General features: G+C 39.1%; 1 protein-coding gene across 5 annotated transcripts in view; it reads right to left on the reverse strand.

Moving 5' to 3' along the window:
- Rngtt (RNA guanylyltransferase and 5'-phosphatase) overlaps positions 1-16,857 on the reverse strand; it is a 193,806-nt gene that overhangs the window by 129,127 nt on the left and 47,822 nt on the right. For all 5 annotated transcript variants that reach the window (XM_076924001.1, XM_076924005.1, XM_076924002.1 and 2 more), the window contains exons 11-12: positions 12,557-12,721; positions 2,848-2,916 (exon numbers count right to left, since the gene is read on the reverse strand). In XM_076924001.1, the coding sequence (XP_076780116.1) occupies positions 2,848-2,916; positions 12,557-12,721 (234 nt within the window). The remainder of the gene's footprint in view (positions 1-2,847; positions 2,917-12,556; positions 12,722-16,857) is intronic.

Here is a 16,857-nt window from a genome sequence, read left to right on the forward strand (position 1 = left end):
ACTTAGTGCTTGCAGTGGTCCAGGCCCCTCTGACATCCCTATCTAAATTTTCTTCAGTGAGTCACCTGGTCTGTCACCTCCAGAGGTAGCCATCCCTAATTTGTCTTATTGCTTTTGTTTGTTCCTGTCCTATCTGTCTCTGTCTCTTCTGATCAAGTGTGTTACTTGTCATTGTGAATTAAGTTCCAGAAAGTGAAACTACAGGCAGCTCTGCTTTCAAACAGCTCACTCCAGTGGAGTATTCCCCCACTATTTCTAAGAAGCACATAAAGACAGGAAAGCAAACTAAAGAGTAGATTTTTCTAAAGAACACCTCTTGACCCTTTGTGAATTAGAGCGCCTTCTTTTGACATTGAATAGCTGAGGGCATATGCCATAAAGGCAGATAATGAGCAGTATGACTAGTGGCCACAGGAAAACCTGGCCACCATGGATCAGTTTTCCTCCCTAGATGCTTGGTTATGTGTACTGCAATGATCTCCTTCATAGGTTAGCTTAAAGCTGGTACCAAGGTTTTGGTAGCTAAACCCAAAAGGGAAAAAGCAACAAAAATTCTATCCAGTGACCCAGAGGAAGAAGAACTACCCCGACACTATGTCCCTGAACAAAGAGTGATCCCATCACAAATCTGGGCCCCAGATTTTTCCTCTTTTTCCCCTACAATGGCCTCCCACAAGTTTGTCTCCTCCACATTACCCACAATGGCGCCAATTATGCCCTTCCCTAAATCCAGCAGATGTCTCAACTACCATTCCTGATTCCCCTGACTGCCCCATTCAACCTAGACCCCAGCAGTTGCTGCCATTCTTCCCCTCCAGCAAGCCCTCTAGACTCACTCCTTTTGAGCCAAAGGATCTCAGTTAGAAGCCCCTATGCCCATTTACGGTATATGTCCCCTTCTAGACCAGTGACCTCTAAAACTGTTAAGTCCAAGAACCCCACTTCTCTGAGAAACTGTAGGCACTTAATCTCTTTTGAGACTGTCTTCTATACCCAGCAGCCTACCTGGGATGATTGACAAGTTACTGATCACCCTGTTCACAGTAAAATAAAGAGACCTCTCCTTCAGACCCCAACTCCAAAAGGTAAGAGACAGTTCAAGAGTACATAATTGTAGTTGGATATTGCTGCCTCTCAAAACCAGGATTTGGGAAAACATCAGCACATAGTGGGGCACCAAAACCCTAATCTGGACTGAGGCTGAAGGGGGTGCTTAAGGCTTTAAAAACAGCTCTGACTTTGGCTCCAGCACTAGCATTTCCGGATGTCTCAAAACCATTTCATCTTTTTGTCTATGAAACAAAAAGCATTGCAAAGAGGATTTTAACCCAAACAATGGGACCACAGAAATGCCCTTGGCATACCTTGGCAGATGACTGGACCCTATAGTCATAGGTTGGTCTGCCTGTTTAAGAGCTGTCATAGTAACCACTATTCCATTCAAAGAAGCAAACAAGCAAACAAGGATCTTGTACTCACAATACCTGAAGTGGCTGAGGCTATGAGGAATACCAGACCTGGTCAGGCTATGCCACTCAAGGGCCCACAACACTGGAAGCCTGTCTACCAGAAAGGGGGCCAACTGCTCGAGTACATGAGCTGGGAGGGCACATTTCACATGCGAACCAAAACAGATTCCTCTGGAGCCATTACTTACCCAAATTTCATATGTATACAGTTCTCAACTATAAACTTCAAACAATAAAATAAACAGTAAAAATACTGTCATATTTAGACTACTTCCTTTATTCTAGAAGACTAAACCTGGAAAATAATGTAACTCAAAGACCTAAACTCCATCTTCCTAAGAGTATATTCTCTGCAATTTCTGTCCCTAGCTTCTAGCTAATCTCATTTCTTCCTCTTTCAACCTCAGAAGGTAAGATTTTTTTTCCTCCTCTATTTAACCAGGGAGCTTGGAAAACCTAGCATATTGTATCTGAATATTCAGTAAAGGTTTTACTATATATTTGCAGCACATATAATCTGGTGTTATTTGCCTAGTGTTCCTTTTCTTTGTTCGTTACCTAGTTTGATGCCTCTGTAACTCCTTGGCAATTCAAACCTGATTTCTAAGAACAGAGTGAAGGAGAACAAAGTGCAGCAAACGGGAGAGTATTCCAACATAGGCCGTAACTCCTACAGTGGTTCTTATATTTGAACAGCCATAGAACACTTCAATACCTTGTTAAAACACAAGTTACTAGATCCTATCCCAAGTTTCTTTTCAGTGCTTGTATCTCTAGCCGTTTCCTGAATGATACAGATTCAATTCCATGTGACATGCTTGGAAAAATAAGGTTGTATACAGCATTGGTTATCAAGTGGTAAACAAAATGGGAGTTTACTAGGAGTTTGAGTTACCAAATAGAGAACAAGAGTACTGCTCAACATTCTCTACGGTGACTAATCAGTGCCACATCAAAGAACTGTGAGACCCAACATCCTTGCTGATGATCTGGGAAAGCTCACAGTGGAGTACATCACAGCTTACTCCAAATGTGAGATCTGACCAATAACACGGTCAATGTCCTCATGGAGTAAGGACTCAAAATAGCAATTTTTTTCATTTTCTTCTTCAATAACCATTTGAATTTTCTTCAACTATAGCAAACTTAAGTTTTAGTGATACTAATACATAAATGGTATAGCAAGCCACAGGTGGAAATAAGCACTTATTTAATGTTATTTGTAGATTTCTAGCAAAGAAATATAAATCAATATATATTTCATATGAATTACAAGAAAATACTGAAAAACTAATTTCCTTTAGAATAATGAAAATATTTATATACAAACAAACACGCATATGCACATATATAAACACATGCATATGCATGAACTTACTCCAATAGGCTGAAAAATAAGTCCATCCATTTCATGGCTGACTTCTTTGGCAAAATTTCCTTCCAGAAGCTATAAAATAAAAAGATATTCTTTAGAAATAAAATGATCATTTAAAAGTTACTTTAAATTTTGGCTAAGATTTTTGAAATTTTCTGTAACATTTAAGAACTGGGAAAATAGGAAAGAGGTAGAAATTCTGAATTAAACTCTGTGATTTTGGGCCCTAATTTGTGACTTCATCTTCATTTGCTGGCATCTCATTTTTCCAAAGACTATAGTCTCTCTAATGTGAAAGCAGGACACACTAGAGTTTAGCATGTTTGTTTCCTTTAAGGTTAACATAAAGTCTTTCGTTCTACTCAGTGACAGATAATCTGAGAAGGGCTGAGATGATACATAGTAGCTTAAGTATTTTAAGTGTCAGGGTTCTGTTTCCTTTTGCTGTTGGTCTTGGTTTTTTGAGGCAGGATCTCAAGTAGCCCAGGCTGACCTCAGGCTTCTATTGCCCTGCCCCCTGCCACAGTGCTGAGATCACAGGAATGCTCCGAACACCAAGCTGGGTTTCAATTCAGAAAGATGAAACAGTTCTGGAGACAGACAGCTGGTGATGGTTGCACAACAATGCAAATGCACTTACTGTTACTAAATAGTTAATACTGTAATACTCTCAAAATTTCCCTCTGATTTTTGCTTTCTTTTGTTTCCCCTGCATCCTTTAGGACTGTTCAAAAATTCATACATTCCTCTTCAATTCACTTACAGGGTTAAGGGACACAGATGAGGAGGAAATTTCACCGTAAAAATTTGTTATATATTAAAATCTTTATCTTCTTATAAATAAAATATAAATGAAAATAACCTCTGAAGTCCATGAGTCAAGTATCTACTTACATTCATTCTGGACATTAAAAAAACAATATTACAATTTTGTTGAATACATATAACATATTCATCTTAGAAAAAATAAAATTCATTTTCATACTGATTAACGCTAAGTAGACAGATAGACATACTGGCTGAGCCCAAATATTTATACATGATGGGAAAAGGTTAAAACAAAAGCAAATATATAACTTTGATAATTCTATACATGGAAAGCTGTCCAATGTTCAGAACCTAAATAATGAACTTTTAAGAATCTATTAATAAATTAGAAAATCAGAACAAACACTTTAAAGCATTTAGAACTAAGAACAAAATCATGGTGTTATTTGACAGATCACATGAAATATCTAATTTAGGGATAAAGAGGGAGGGCAAGTGCCGTGTAACAGTTTCTTGAAGATTGAAACATTCCATCCTGTAGGAAGTTCCTTAAGCAGGAAGGTAAGCAACTCAAAATAGTTTTAGAAGTTCCAGAAACTGACCAGATTCATTAGCCCCCTCCCTGCCACAGTAAATAATGAAAGCCCAAACCATCCTCAGACAAGAGGAAACTAAGCTGCAAAGAAGGCTCTGAGAGGAAGAAAAGCTGCAGAGACTGAGAGCAGACCAGCTGGCTGGAACAAGCAGAAAGCAGGGAGCTGCCTGGAAGAGGTTTCAACTAACTGAACCACTCAGCCCAACCTGCTGAGCTGCCTGAAGGCTGTGCAGTGCTCCAGGTTTCCCAGCTTTAATGAGCCACCATCTATGCTGGGGTGGGATTTAGTGAGACTGCTGTCTTCTGCATCATTTCTGCTCCTGTAAGTAGCCCCTCAGCCATATTTCTATGAGTAACCCCAATAAAACTCATTGGTTTACTAAGTTAGACTTTGCTGGTATCCATACTTGGGGTCTGACATAGGATCTCCATCTGGGGTGACTAGACATATGTTGTGTCTCCCCAGGAAAAGTTTTGTCTCACAACAGGGAGAAGGAAGGGAAGGAGAGACAGCCAGGGCAACACACTCTTAGAGTCCCAGCACTTGGGGTGCTGGGGTAGGAGGATGACAAGTTTGTGGTGACCAGCCTAGGCTTTAGAGCAACTTCAAAGCTAGTCCATGCTACCCTGTAATAACTCAACAAAAGATGGATGGACAGATGGACAGAGGGAGGCAGGCAGGGTAACACATCTATACTCCTACACTCTGGAAAGCTACAGGAATATCACAAATTGGAGGCTGGCCTGGCTTACATGGTAAGATCCTAAGCAGAAAGGAACAAAGAAAGGAGGAGAAAGGGAAGGCAGAAGAAAACAGGAGTTACGAATCAGTGACCACAATTCTTACTACAAAGTAAGAATTCCAACAAATTTAAGAACTGTGATTCTTAAACACAAAAACAAAAAACAAAAACAGTCATTTGAGAAAACTAAGCAAGCTCAATGAAAATGATCTCTTTCCCTCATTTCTAGTTCTCATTAAAAAAAATAGTTGTGCAGCTCACAGTATTTTTAAAAAGCAAACAAAAAGTGATTATTTCTTTGAAATGTTTCAGCAGGTTTTAAAAGTCCAAGTTATGACCAGAAAACAATAGGTTTTTAATTTTAAACGTGATAGTAGGAATAATAGCCAGGAATAACTTTTCAAAGTGACAGTATCAAGTTGCAGAGAATGTCACTGGTGTAGCTCAGTTAGTGGAATGCTTGCCCAGCAAGTGAGAAGGCTTGGTTCTCCCAACATACAACCAGGTATGGTCATCCAAACCTATAAACCACAGACCAGAAGTTCAAGAGCATCCTCAGTTACAGACGGCCTGAGGGCCAGCCTAAACTCGATAGATGAAAGGTAGACAGGCAGACAGACAGACAGATAGGATATAAATTTAGAGCTATAAATTATCATATAAATAGATTTTTCTAATAAAATAAAGTCACTCTGGCAAAACTTCAAACTGGAAAAGACAGGTCAAATGAAGATGCACACTAAGGATAGGTAGTCTTTGAAAGTCAGCAGTCCCCAGTAACAACTACCAGAGTTAATGAGGAGCCAAAAAAAAAAATTCTTCACGGTCAGATCATATTCTTCTAATAACTTATTAAATATACGGTATGATTTAAAGCTACTTTTGAAATTTTATTTCTGTCATTATATTCCTAAATAAAATGTCTCTAAGGTTTTAAACTATATGTCCCTCTCTCCTCACCTATATTTAAGTGAAGCCTACTCATGAGTTATCATGATAGCCTAATGTAAAGCACATTATTTCCTAGACGATTAACAGCTAAATTAGGACTGGTGAGATGGCTCAATGGATGAAAACAACAAACTCAGCCTGGTGACAATCCCAGAAGTCTTATAAAGATGGTAAGCAAGAACCTACCCCTTAAAGTTGACTACTGACCTCCACAGGCACATCACTACATGCACACACAAAAGCACAAAAACACACACACACATACAACACAAGGCACAAGTGTATCACACACAATCATACATACACAAGCATTATATACATACAAACACACATGAATCACACATAATAAACATGCACATATATATGTATCATAAACACATACTACTATTTTTAAAAGCTAAATAAAAATATTTTTTTCACTCAGTATTCTTAGACAATTATTTCGTGACTCCCTACCAATGATTATAAACCAAGTAAGTGATATTAGGGTATGATATGTCTCAACCTAAGTAATACCTTAATTTTAACACCAATATTTATTTATTTTTCTCAAATAGCTTTTATTAATAATTCTTTTTCTCTCATTAAATTTGCCTTACGTAAACATATTTATAAATCTGGTTTCCTTACTATTAAAAAAATTACCCATTTTATATTTATTGGTTTGGTCCTGACATTAATCACTAAATCTAGATAATGAAAACTAAATCTACCAATTTTAATATTTACAAGAAAGCTGTGAAAAGTGAGTGCTTCATGTCAAGTCTCAAGGTGTCACTAGCAATAACCACTATTCTTCCTTAAACCTGGCACAAGTAGAGACCTCATATTTCTCACCTTTAGCACCAATATCTAAATGTAATGGTGTAATGAGCTATTTCTTCCTGTCAATCTAATTATACTTAATTCTACATGTTATTTTTAAAGCACTTCAAATCGATGAATTTGTAAATACTTAGTTGGAAAACCCACAAAGAAATTTTGCTATGCCATAAGCAGTGAATTGCCCTAAGCTACCATGACAGTAAATTTAAACTGTCAATTAGATACAATCTAGACTCCTAGAAAGAATGTCTCAATGAGGAACTGCTGAGACATGCCTGAGACAGACCTTCTGAATTAGGTGAACTGAGGTGGGCAACAGCAAGCATGGGCTGACCTGAGAGTGAATGAAAGGAGAGGGGAGCTTTGCATTAGCACTCACTTCTCTGTTCTTACTGTGGGTGTGATGGCACTGGCTGTCTGAGCTCCTGCCTCTGTGACTTCCCTACTAGGACAGTCTGTAACCTGGGATTGTGAGCCAGCACTTTGTTCCCTAAGTGGCTTTTGTTAGGGTATTGTATCACAGTAACAAAAAAATAAAACTAGAACAGTCTTGATATATTTTAATTTTCTATTTCTTTTCCCTCCAGATAAAATCCAAAGATAACTGAAAGAAAAACAAAACAGTAGACATAACACATCAGATAGTGTTAATCAGAGCATAGTGTTTCATGTTATCACTTATAGAACTTGAATTTGTTTACTTAATGTAATTTTATTACTTGACTTCTTTTTAAAAACAGAAGGCATACAACTTTCCATATACCAAATATTTGAAGATTTTCTCTGAAATAGTACTTGATAGGTCTATGAATCACTTGGAAACCAAATCATCATAAACCCATCAGCAGAAAAGATAATGCTTCAAGTTTGAAACATGAAAACAAAACACAAGTTGTAAAGTTAGAGAACATAGAAAAGAGACTCTTAGAAATAATTTTTTAAATAGTACCTTAAGACTATAGTGAAGTAGAAAATGGATCTCCACTGCTTCTGGGAATACAAATTGTCACTATCAACTCACCAAATTATAGTGAACTATACTGTGTGAATATTTAAAGAATAAAAGAATTAATTGCATTCATCCTGAAATTCTGGTTTGCTCTACATACATCAGATATTTCTGGAGCAAAGAGCACACACCGCTTCAACTGCCTGCCTGAAGAGACTTAATACAATCTCTGGTGACTTTTTATGAGATCTCACTACTCCACTAAAACTCAAAGTTTAGTTTTTAAAAAAAATCCCCATAAAATAGAAGCTTGGGTTTTAATCTTTAAAAGGTATTAATCTTTAATGTTTTTCATTCCCCAAGTCTCACACTAGCTCCAGTTAAGTTCTACTTTGTCTAGATGCTAAATTTTTCTCTAACCAGTAACCAACTGTCATGGAAAAAATTATCTTTCTTGCTCACCACAAATCAAACACATTATCTCTCTAAAAAATGAATGATTAGTTTATTACTGTGTAAGAATGAAAATTAAGCCATGTCACTAAAGTTAACCATTTGTATTCATACATAGCTTTTCCATTATCATTACTGGTCGTTTCATTAGCAGGCATCATTACAATTAGACTTATAAAAATCTGGTAAATCTCAACTGAAAGGTAGAAAATTCTGAAGGCAATTTCCACAGGAAATATAATTTTATGATTATTACTAGGCAGAATCCAGAATTATGTAGTATTCTGTGAAACAGTATGTAACTGAAGAAACTGAGGTAGGCAGCACATTCCATGAGCTGAGGGGGTCTCCAAATGAATAAAAAAGAGCAAACAAAGTTGGGTAGAAAGGAAGGGTGGGATAAATATGAGAGAAGTTGGGGAATGGGACTGAATATGACCAAAATACACTGTATGAAACTCCCAATGAACTCAAAAATTATCTAAACATAATATGCAAAATTTTAAGGATCATTATCAAAATACTAAAAAGCTTAAATATTTATGGAAGTGGACTGTCTCTAGCAGTCAAAGGTAGTTGATATATCTAGGTTGGTTATTGGGTTACACCTCTGATTGTGTGGGCATCTTGTTATTGAGCATTACCAAACATATAAAGCCTTTGGATAATCTAAGCATTAGAGACTCATTCCTACCAGGCCGGCGTGGATGGAGGGATGGTCTGGGCACTCCCTAGCCTTGTAGAGACAGCATGGAAGACTGGCAGAACCATCTCCCACACTGGCATCTCGTGGGTGTCAGGGCCGGTGTCTCTGACCGCCTGAGCAGGCGGCCTGAGCTGAGCAGGCGTACGGTATGCTGCCTCCGCTCCTGGCTGCAGGCCTAGGCTAGTGGGGAACATGGCGGCTGATTAAGAAACACCAGATTGAATGCTGCCATTTTAAATATCTCCTGCCACATACATAGAAGTAACATTATATGGACTCATCAAGTTATAGTTGGGAATATATGTGTACATACAAACTCATACGTGTTCAATAACAAACAATGAAAGATGAGTTCGTGAATTTGAAGAAGGGGAAAGGGTATATGGGATGGTTCAGAGGAAGAAAGGAAGAGAAAATAATTGCAATTAAAATACAATCTCAAAAATACACAAAAGAAACCCAGAAGGTTATGGCTTATGCCTTTAGTCACAGCACTCAGGAGGCAGAGGCAGATGTGTTTCTCAGTTACAGGCCTTCCTGGTCTACATAGCAAGTTCCAGGCCAGCCAGGGCTACATAGAGAAACCCTGTCTCAAAAAAATTAACTAACAAAATAAAATTTGACAAGAAAATAAAGGCCAAGTGTAACAATAATGGGGTGAGAGGACTCAAGACTGTCGGCTAAAAATTAAACAACAAAATAAAAGAAATGTAGAATAGTATATAAAGAATCATCTCTTCATTAGGTGTGCCAGAACTATGAATCTATGAATAGTATATGTTTGTATATTATAACAGAATTTTAAATACAATAATAACTGACAGGAGCTTTTACTTTTCTGACTCAATGTAAAAATGAGTATGTCAAACTTTTTACTGTGTTCTTTTAAAATTTTGTCAACCATATTTAATCTAGTCAAATAATTCCATTTTAAATTAGCCTTCAAACTGAAAAAGTAGGTAAAATTATAGAACTTCCTTGTAGAAAAATTTTAATCCAGCAACGTGGCTGCTCTGACAAGAGATAACATCCAAAGACATTGTGATCTGGCTGGAAGACAGGCGCACCTGTGATCAGGCTGGAAGACAGGCGCACCTGTGTTCTGGCTGGAAGACAGGCGCACCTGTGATCTGGCTGGAAGACAGGCGCACCTGTGATCTGGCTGGAAGACAGGCGCACCTGTGATCAGGCTGGAAGACAGGCGCACCTGTGATCTGGCTGGAAGACAGGCGCAACTGTGATCAGGCTGGAAGACAGGCGCACCTGTGATCAGGCTGGAAGACAGGCGCACCTGTGATCAGGCTGGAAGACAGGCGCACCTGTGATCTGGCTGGAAGACAGGCGCACCTGTGATCTGGCTGGAAGACAGGCGCAACTGTGATCAGGCTGGAAGACAGGCGCACCTGTGATCAGGCTGGAAGACAGGCGCACCTGTGATCTGGCTGGAAGACAGGCGCACCTGTGATCTGGCTGGAAGACAGGCGCACCTGTGATCTGGCTGGAAGACAGGCGCACCTGTGATCTGGCTGGAAGACAGGCGCACCTGTGATCTGGCTGGAAGACAGGCGCACCTGTGATCAGGCTGGAAGACAGGCGCACCTGTGATCTGGCTGGAAGACAGGCGCACCTGTGATCAGGCTGGAAGACAGGCGCACCTGTGATCAGGCTGGAAGACAGGCGCACCTGTGATCTGGCTGGAAGACAGGCGCACCTGTGATCTGGCTGGAAGACAGGCGCAACTGTGATCTGGCTGGAAGACAGGCGCACCTGTGATCAGGCTGGAAGACAGGCGCACCTGTGATCTGGCTGGAAGACAGGCGCACCTGTGATCTGGCTGGAAGACAGGCGCACCTGTGATCTGGCTGGAAGACAGGCGCACCTGTGTTCTGGCTGGAAGACAGGCGCAACTGTGATCAGGCTGGAAGACAGGCGCACCTGTGATCTGGCTGGAAGACAGGCGCACCTGTGATCTGGCTGGAAGACAGGCGCACCTGTGATCTGGCTGGAAGACAGGCGCACCTGTGATCTGGCTGGAAGACAGGCGCACCTGTGATCTGGCTGGAAGACAGGCGCACCTGTGATCTGGCTGGAAGACAGACCTGCCCTCAGTACACACTCCTAAGGTAAAATTAGTTTGTAGAAGAAAGCAGCAATGTTTGAAAATGTTGTCTAATTGAGGGGCAGACAAAGTATCAAATCACAGAAAGATTTGAAAGAATGAATCAGAGATAGGATACAAACCCACCTCTCAGGTGAACAGACAGGAGAAAGAGAGGCTAACACAAGAGCAGCGCATGGTCAGTTGGGAGTCAGTGCAGTCAGTGCAGTGCAATGGAACTGAGTTCATGCATGAGTTCATGCAGTTCAGTGCAGGTCAGCAGAGGCAGTTGAAGCCAGAGAATAAGGAGTCCAAAGATTAGAACAAATTGCCAGAATTACTTTGAGGCCAGGCAGAGAAATTCAGTAAGAAGCTAAGAGGAGCCAGATTGAATCAGTCAGCTTGGAGATGAGATAGAGCCAGAACAGCCTAGTTGAACCAGCCAGCCAAAATTCAGAAAGAACTAGAAAGGGTGAGCTTATTCAGCAGTAAGCCTTCCAGACGAGAATTACATGAAGTGAATAAAAGCACATTTAACTCTACTTCTTAGTACTGTTGTGAAAGGCATTTCTAAGTGTGAATGTGACTCCAAAACCTAAAATGTGAATGTGAACAGATCATCATACCTTCACTGTATTGGCTGTATTAAACAACACGAAGAGGCTGTTAATAAAGCTAGATTAAGTCATTCCTTCCTTTGCTTTTCCTCTTTCTCTTCGTTCCTTTGCCTTGTCTCCTCCCTCTCCCTTGCTCCTCCCTCCCTCCTTCCCCTATCTTTCTCTCTCTCCCTCCCCTCCAACACCTCTCTTGTCATTCTAAATGACTCCATGTGTGTTGTAGTATTAAGGGATGGTTTTGTGTACTGTGTATTCAGATGCTGATTTCTATGCCCAGATAGCTGATTGCACTCCTGCAGTCAAGCATCTTCAGTCTCAATGTTAGATAAAAATTGTTTTCCATCACCTCTGATTGGTTAATAAAAGAGCTGATCAGCCAATTAGCTGAGCAGAAGAGTTAGGGTGGAACTTCCAATACCAGTCAGGGGATCCCAAAAGAGAAGAGAGTAGAGAAGGGCCCTAAGGAGCAATGTGTGTGGAGAAACCATGTGGAAGGTCCAGGAGTCTCCATGAGGACACACATGGAACAAAGCAAGTCAGAGCAAGACTCAGACTGAAGGTAAAGGATCATATGGCTGGAAAACAGTCAGCTTTAGAGGGCTGGAATAGCACAGAACCTGGCAAGCTTAGTGACTACAGAGAAAGAAAGAAAGAAAGAAAGAAAGAAAGAAAGAAAGAAAGAAAGAAAGAAAGAAAGAAAGAGGTCTCTGTGTCATTTACTTAGGAGCTAAAAACAGACAAGAGCAAGTGTGAAACCCCCAAGACTTACATTTACATTGTAGCTTTTTGTTTGTTTGTTTTAATGAGAATATGGACCATTGATTAGTCACAAACTAAAGAACACGAAACCCACATGGTGTTATAATGACACTAAGAACACTGCTGAAAAGGAGACCCTGGGTACCACCCTAGGAATGACAGGGCAACAGTAGTAGTCATCCATGTTCCTCTCACAAGCTGAGCAATGTATTAAACTTGGAATTTCCAACTAAAGAAACAAATTTTACCTTTCTTGAAATATTGATGTCAAAAAATTGTTTAGGTCTGACACTAAATGGCTCCTGTGTTTTGTCAATGAGTCCAGTCTTCATTTTTTCATGTCGTGGACTTATAATTTCACGTTCAATACACTGTAGACGAATATTAAAATCACAGTCTCCAACTGGTTGTGCCTGAATGAAAGAACAAGTTTTTTTACTTGACCACAACTACACTGTCAGCATAACTATTAAGGCTACAGTACTATATGCTATAGTCTATATATAGTCTATATTGCTACTTGCTATATACAAGTAGCAATCCTTGGAGATGTCTAGTGAATAGTTGGCATACCATACATCCCAATAATCAGACTAACAATAGCCATTTTTTAAATTGAAATTACATAAGGCAGAAAGAAAATGATATCTATCTAAGCTGGCTCAGATTTCAAGTCTAAATTAATATATTAACAAGATTACTGTATTTTTTTTTATTTAACTACATTAGTAAAATCTAAAACCCAAAGCCCAAATTCATTAAAGTATAAACATTCAAAACAAACAGCATACTCACTAGTGATCAAATTTCATAACATCAGAAAGAAGACATTTATTACATAGATATGCCCTCAATCTGAAAACTAATAGTGAGTTTACGTATGTTCCAAGTTACACAGCTGTAAAACATAAAGCTCTTTTCTTCCAGCAAACGTTTTCTTTAGTGTCCTTCAAGCATACGTAGTTTCAGCCATGCCTTAGGAATTGTATGTACACTTGTGTCCTATCCGGCCACATGGTACACATAAACAAAGCTCAAACACATCCCTGGTTGACAGTAATTGTCTAAGACTTAGCGACTTAGAGACGACTGAGAAATTCTGTGATACTGACACTGTCTTCTTGTTCCTCTTCTCCAATCTCTATCATCCAACCTAATATTTCCTAAGACAGGCAGCATAAGCTTCAGGATGTCTTTCTCCTGGCTTTGAAGGATAACAACGTTTACATTCAACTAAGAACAAGGAGTGAATACAAAATGAGTAGTACAATTTCTAAGATGGTCTCTCTACAAACAGGCAGAACTGCCACAAAGGATATTCACTGAGGAAAAGTTAATAAACAAAGACACAGTCCATGTAGGACCCTCTCTATTTTAGGAAATCCTAAGATGATAGGCTTGCTAATTTACTAGGCCTATTAGGAAAACTAAGATACCTGCACAAAGAACAAGGCCCATGAAAGCTTTTTTTTTTTCTTTTAACTGAAAGATCTGTAAGTAGTCTAAATTCTCTAGTAAAATACATAGCATGTGACCAAAACAAGACTAGGCTGAAAGCAGACCACTTTCACATCCACAAGGACATTACAATACAGGAAGCCCTGGGCAGCCAGATGCAGAAGCACTGAGAACAGTGCAAGAAACACTCAAACACCGCACTGGGCTCCTTGTCATCAGGTCTTCCTCTCTTCCAAACACCACCCACACTGACAATGGGATTCTCTTTCAAAGGAGTACCCCACCATAACCATAACTGAAATACATACCCTATTACAATAAAATCTAAGTTCAAACTCCTTAGTCAAGTAATCTGCCACCCTATCACCAATCTGCTGCTATTTCTTTCTATGACTCACTCTTGACCACACATCAAGTATGACAGCCAACCTCCAAACGCTCCTGACATCCATCTGTGCTCCCCTGGCTCCAGTACTACTCTGCCTAGACCATCATGCTTTCTTGTCCTCCTCACAGTGCTATGACACTGATTCTTTACATTTCTTTTGCTTCCTTTTCATTTAAAGATAGGCTCACACTGTATAGCACTAGGAATTTGCTATATACACCAGTCTGGCCTTTGCCTTTCAAGTTCTGGGTTTAAAACACTATGCTCAGCCATATTTCTTTACATTTCTATTCTTCTCTACATATAAGCAGTCTGCAAGTTGATTTTGATACCAAATCCAATATAAATATATATTGTAACAAATGTATATGCATACATGCCATTAACAACTTGTATACAGGTACAACTGTATAATATATATAAGCCAAACCAAATAGAATAAATCCATTAAAAATAAAGTTTTCCTCTGTTGCTCTCAAATCCCAATGAACTATTATAGAAATGGCATGAAGGAAAGAAATCAGAAATCAGTTTTATTATCATTTATCTACAGAACCTGGCATATACAAAATGATCACTTAAATTCTTTCTGAGGAAAATAATGAACAAAAGAACTAAGAAGATTGTAATTAAGACTTTGGCTCTCTTAACAAAAATAACTTGAGTCAAATTAACTTTCTGACATTACAAATAACCCAACCTCAGGTATTTAGGGCTAGCAATATAAATTAAGAAACTTATAAAATTTATGAAAGTTCCATAGTGGTTAAATAATGAAACATGTAATGTTTTTCATTATAAATACATCCCAACAGTAGGTATGTAAAAAATAGGTGACTTCAAATCATTAAGTACAGTAACAGGCATACAATTAATGTTTACTAAATGCGCAATCATACACTTTAGGTGAAAGCATAACTAACCCATTTATAGAATAAAATATGGTTGGATGAATCTCTTAAATAAGACCCAAAACACATTTTTTGAAAGGCCCTCTACATCTCATTAAAACAGCAATTGTCTGTGTCCATGGACACTGACTGGGAAATAATACTGTTTGCTACACACAGATCCAAAGAAAGGACTCATATTCAAAAGAAATAAATAATTTAACCCATTTAGAAAGAAAAAGATAAACAACCAAACAGAAAACCTAGGTGAAAGAACTAAAATCCTAAAATACACACACACACACAACAGAACACACACACAGCAGAAACCCTGATACATATCAATTCTATTATAGAACACAATGCCTAGAAAAATTTCAAGTGAACAAGGTTAACTCTATAGACACTAAGCAGTAAATACAAGAACATAATGCTAAATAAATAAATAAATAAAATTGGTGATCACAGAGTATGCAACAAACTCTAGAAACCTTGCAAAAGTATACTTTGTACATCCAGAGATATAAAAGAAGGTGGGTAAAATGTTTTTAAAAACATCCAGAGAAGCAGTAAACACTGAATGCACAGCAGAGGGTATCTGGAAAGAGAACTGAGCATGGGATGAACAGTACTCGCAAGTCTGTTCTTGAATTTATAATTTCTTATCGAAAAAAAGTAGGGCTGGGGAGATGACTCAGTAGACAAGAGTGCATGTTGCCCAAGCATGGTTCTCAACACCCACATGAAAAAGCAAGGCAAATCCTGACAGCGAGGGAAGCAAAGCCCAAGGCTCTCTGTCCAGCCTGCCCAGCCAAAACAAGGAGCCCTAGGTTCAGTAAGAAACTCTCAAAAATTGAGATGGAGAAAAACAGAAAATATGCAGCAATGACCTCTGGCCTCCAAAGAAGCATGTATAGGCAAAGAATTGTGCGTACATGCACGAGACACACACACAAATACAGATAAACAAAAAATATAGAAACATTATTAAGATTTAACAACTCTGGAACCAAGGAAATAGTTTAACAGTGAAAGTACCTGCCACAAAGCCCAAAAAACTAAATTTGATCCCTGGTCCCCAAATAGTGAAAGCAGAGAACCAACTCCTGGAAGTTGTTCTGGAACCTATTCACATAAGACATGGCATGCATGGACATATACATATAATAAATGAATAAATGTAGTTTATTGTTCTGTACATTTCTAAATAATCTAGCTTTTCTTTTTTCAAGAGAGTTCCTAGGCCATGAAAAACTTGACTGTGGTGGTTTTAATAAGAATGGTGTTCTCTTTCCCTCTCTCTCCCACTCCCTCTCTTGGCATACAAGTGCCCCCTTCTCTCTTTCTCTCTCCCTCTCTTACCCTTTTCCCCATGGGAACTTCCCTGGCCTTGGTCCTTGGGACCAATAAACTCACCCACCTGAGAACAAGTTCCCAATTAGCCTGCCTTTATTATAATCTTAAAAAAAAAAAAAAAAAAAAAAAAGAATGCCCCCCCCCAAAAGGAATGCCCCCTCATATTTGAATGCTTTGTTACTGAGGAGTGGCACTATTTGATAAAGGATTAGGAGGTGTGGCCTTCTTGGAGTAGTTGTGACCTTCTTGGAGGAAGTGTGTCACTGGGCATGACAAAAGCCCACACCAGGACCAGTGTCTGTCTCTTCCGGCTGTCTGTATCTCTGTATCTCTCTCTCTCTCTCTCTCTCTTTCTCTCTCTCTCTCTCTTCCTCCCTCCCTCTCACTTCCTCCCTCTGTCCTCCTCTGTACCTCACTGTAACAATAGACTAAATCTCTGAAAGTGTAAGGCATCCCC

The sequence above is a fragment of the Arvicanthis niloticus genome, chromosome 25, assembly GCF_011762505.2.
Source record: "Arvicanthis niloticus isolate mArvNil1 chromosome 25, mArvNil1.pat.X, whole genome shotgun sequence".
Classification (NCBI taxonomy): Eukaryota; Metazoa; Chordata; class Mammalia; order Rodentia; family Muridae; genus Arvicanthis; species Arvicanthis niloticus.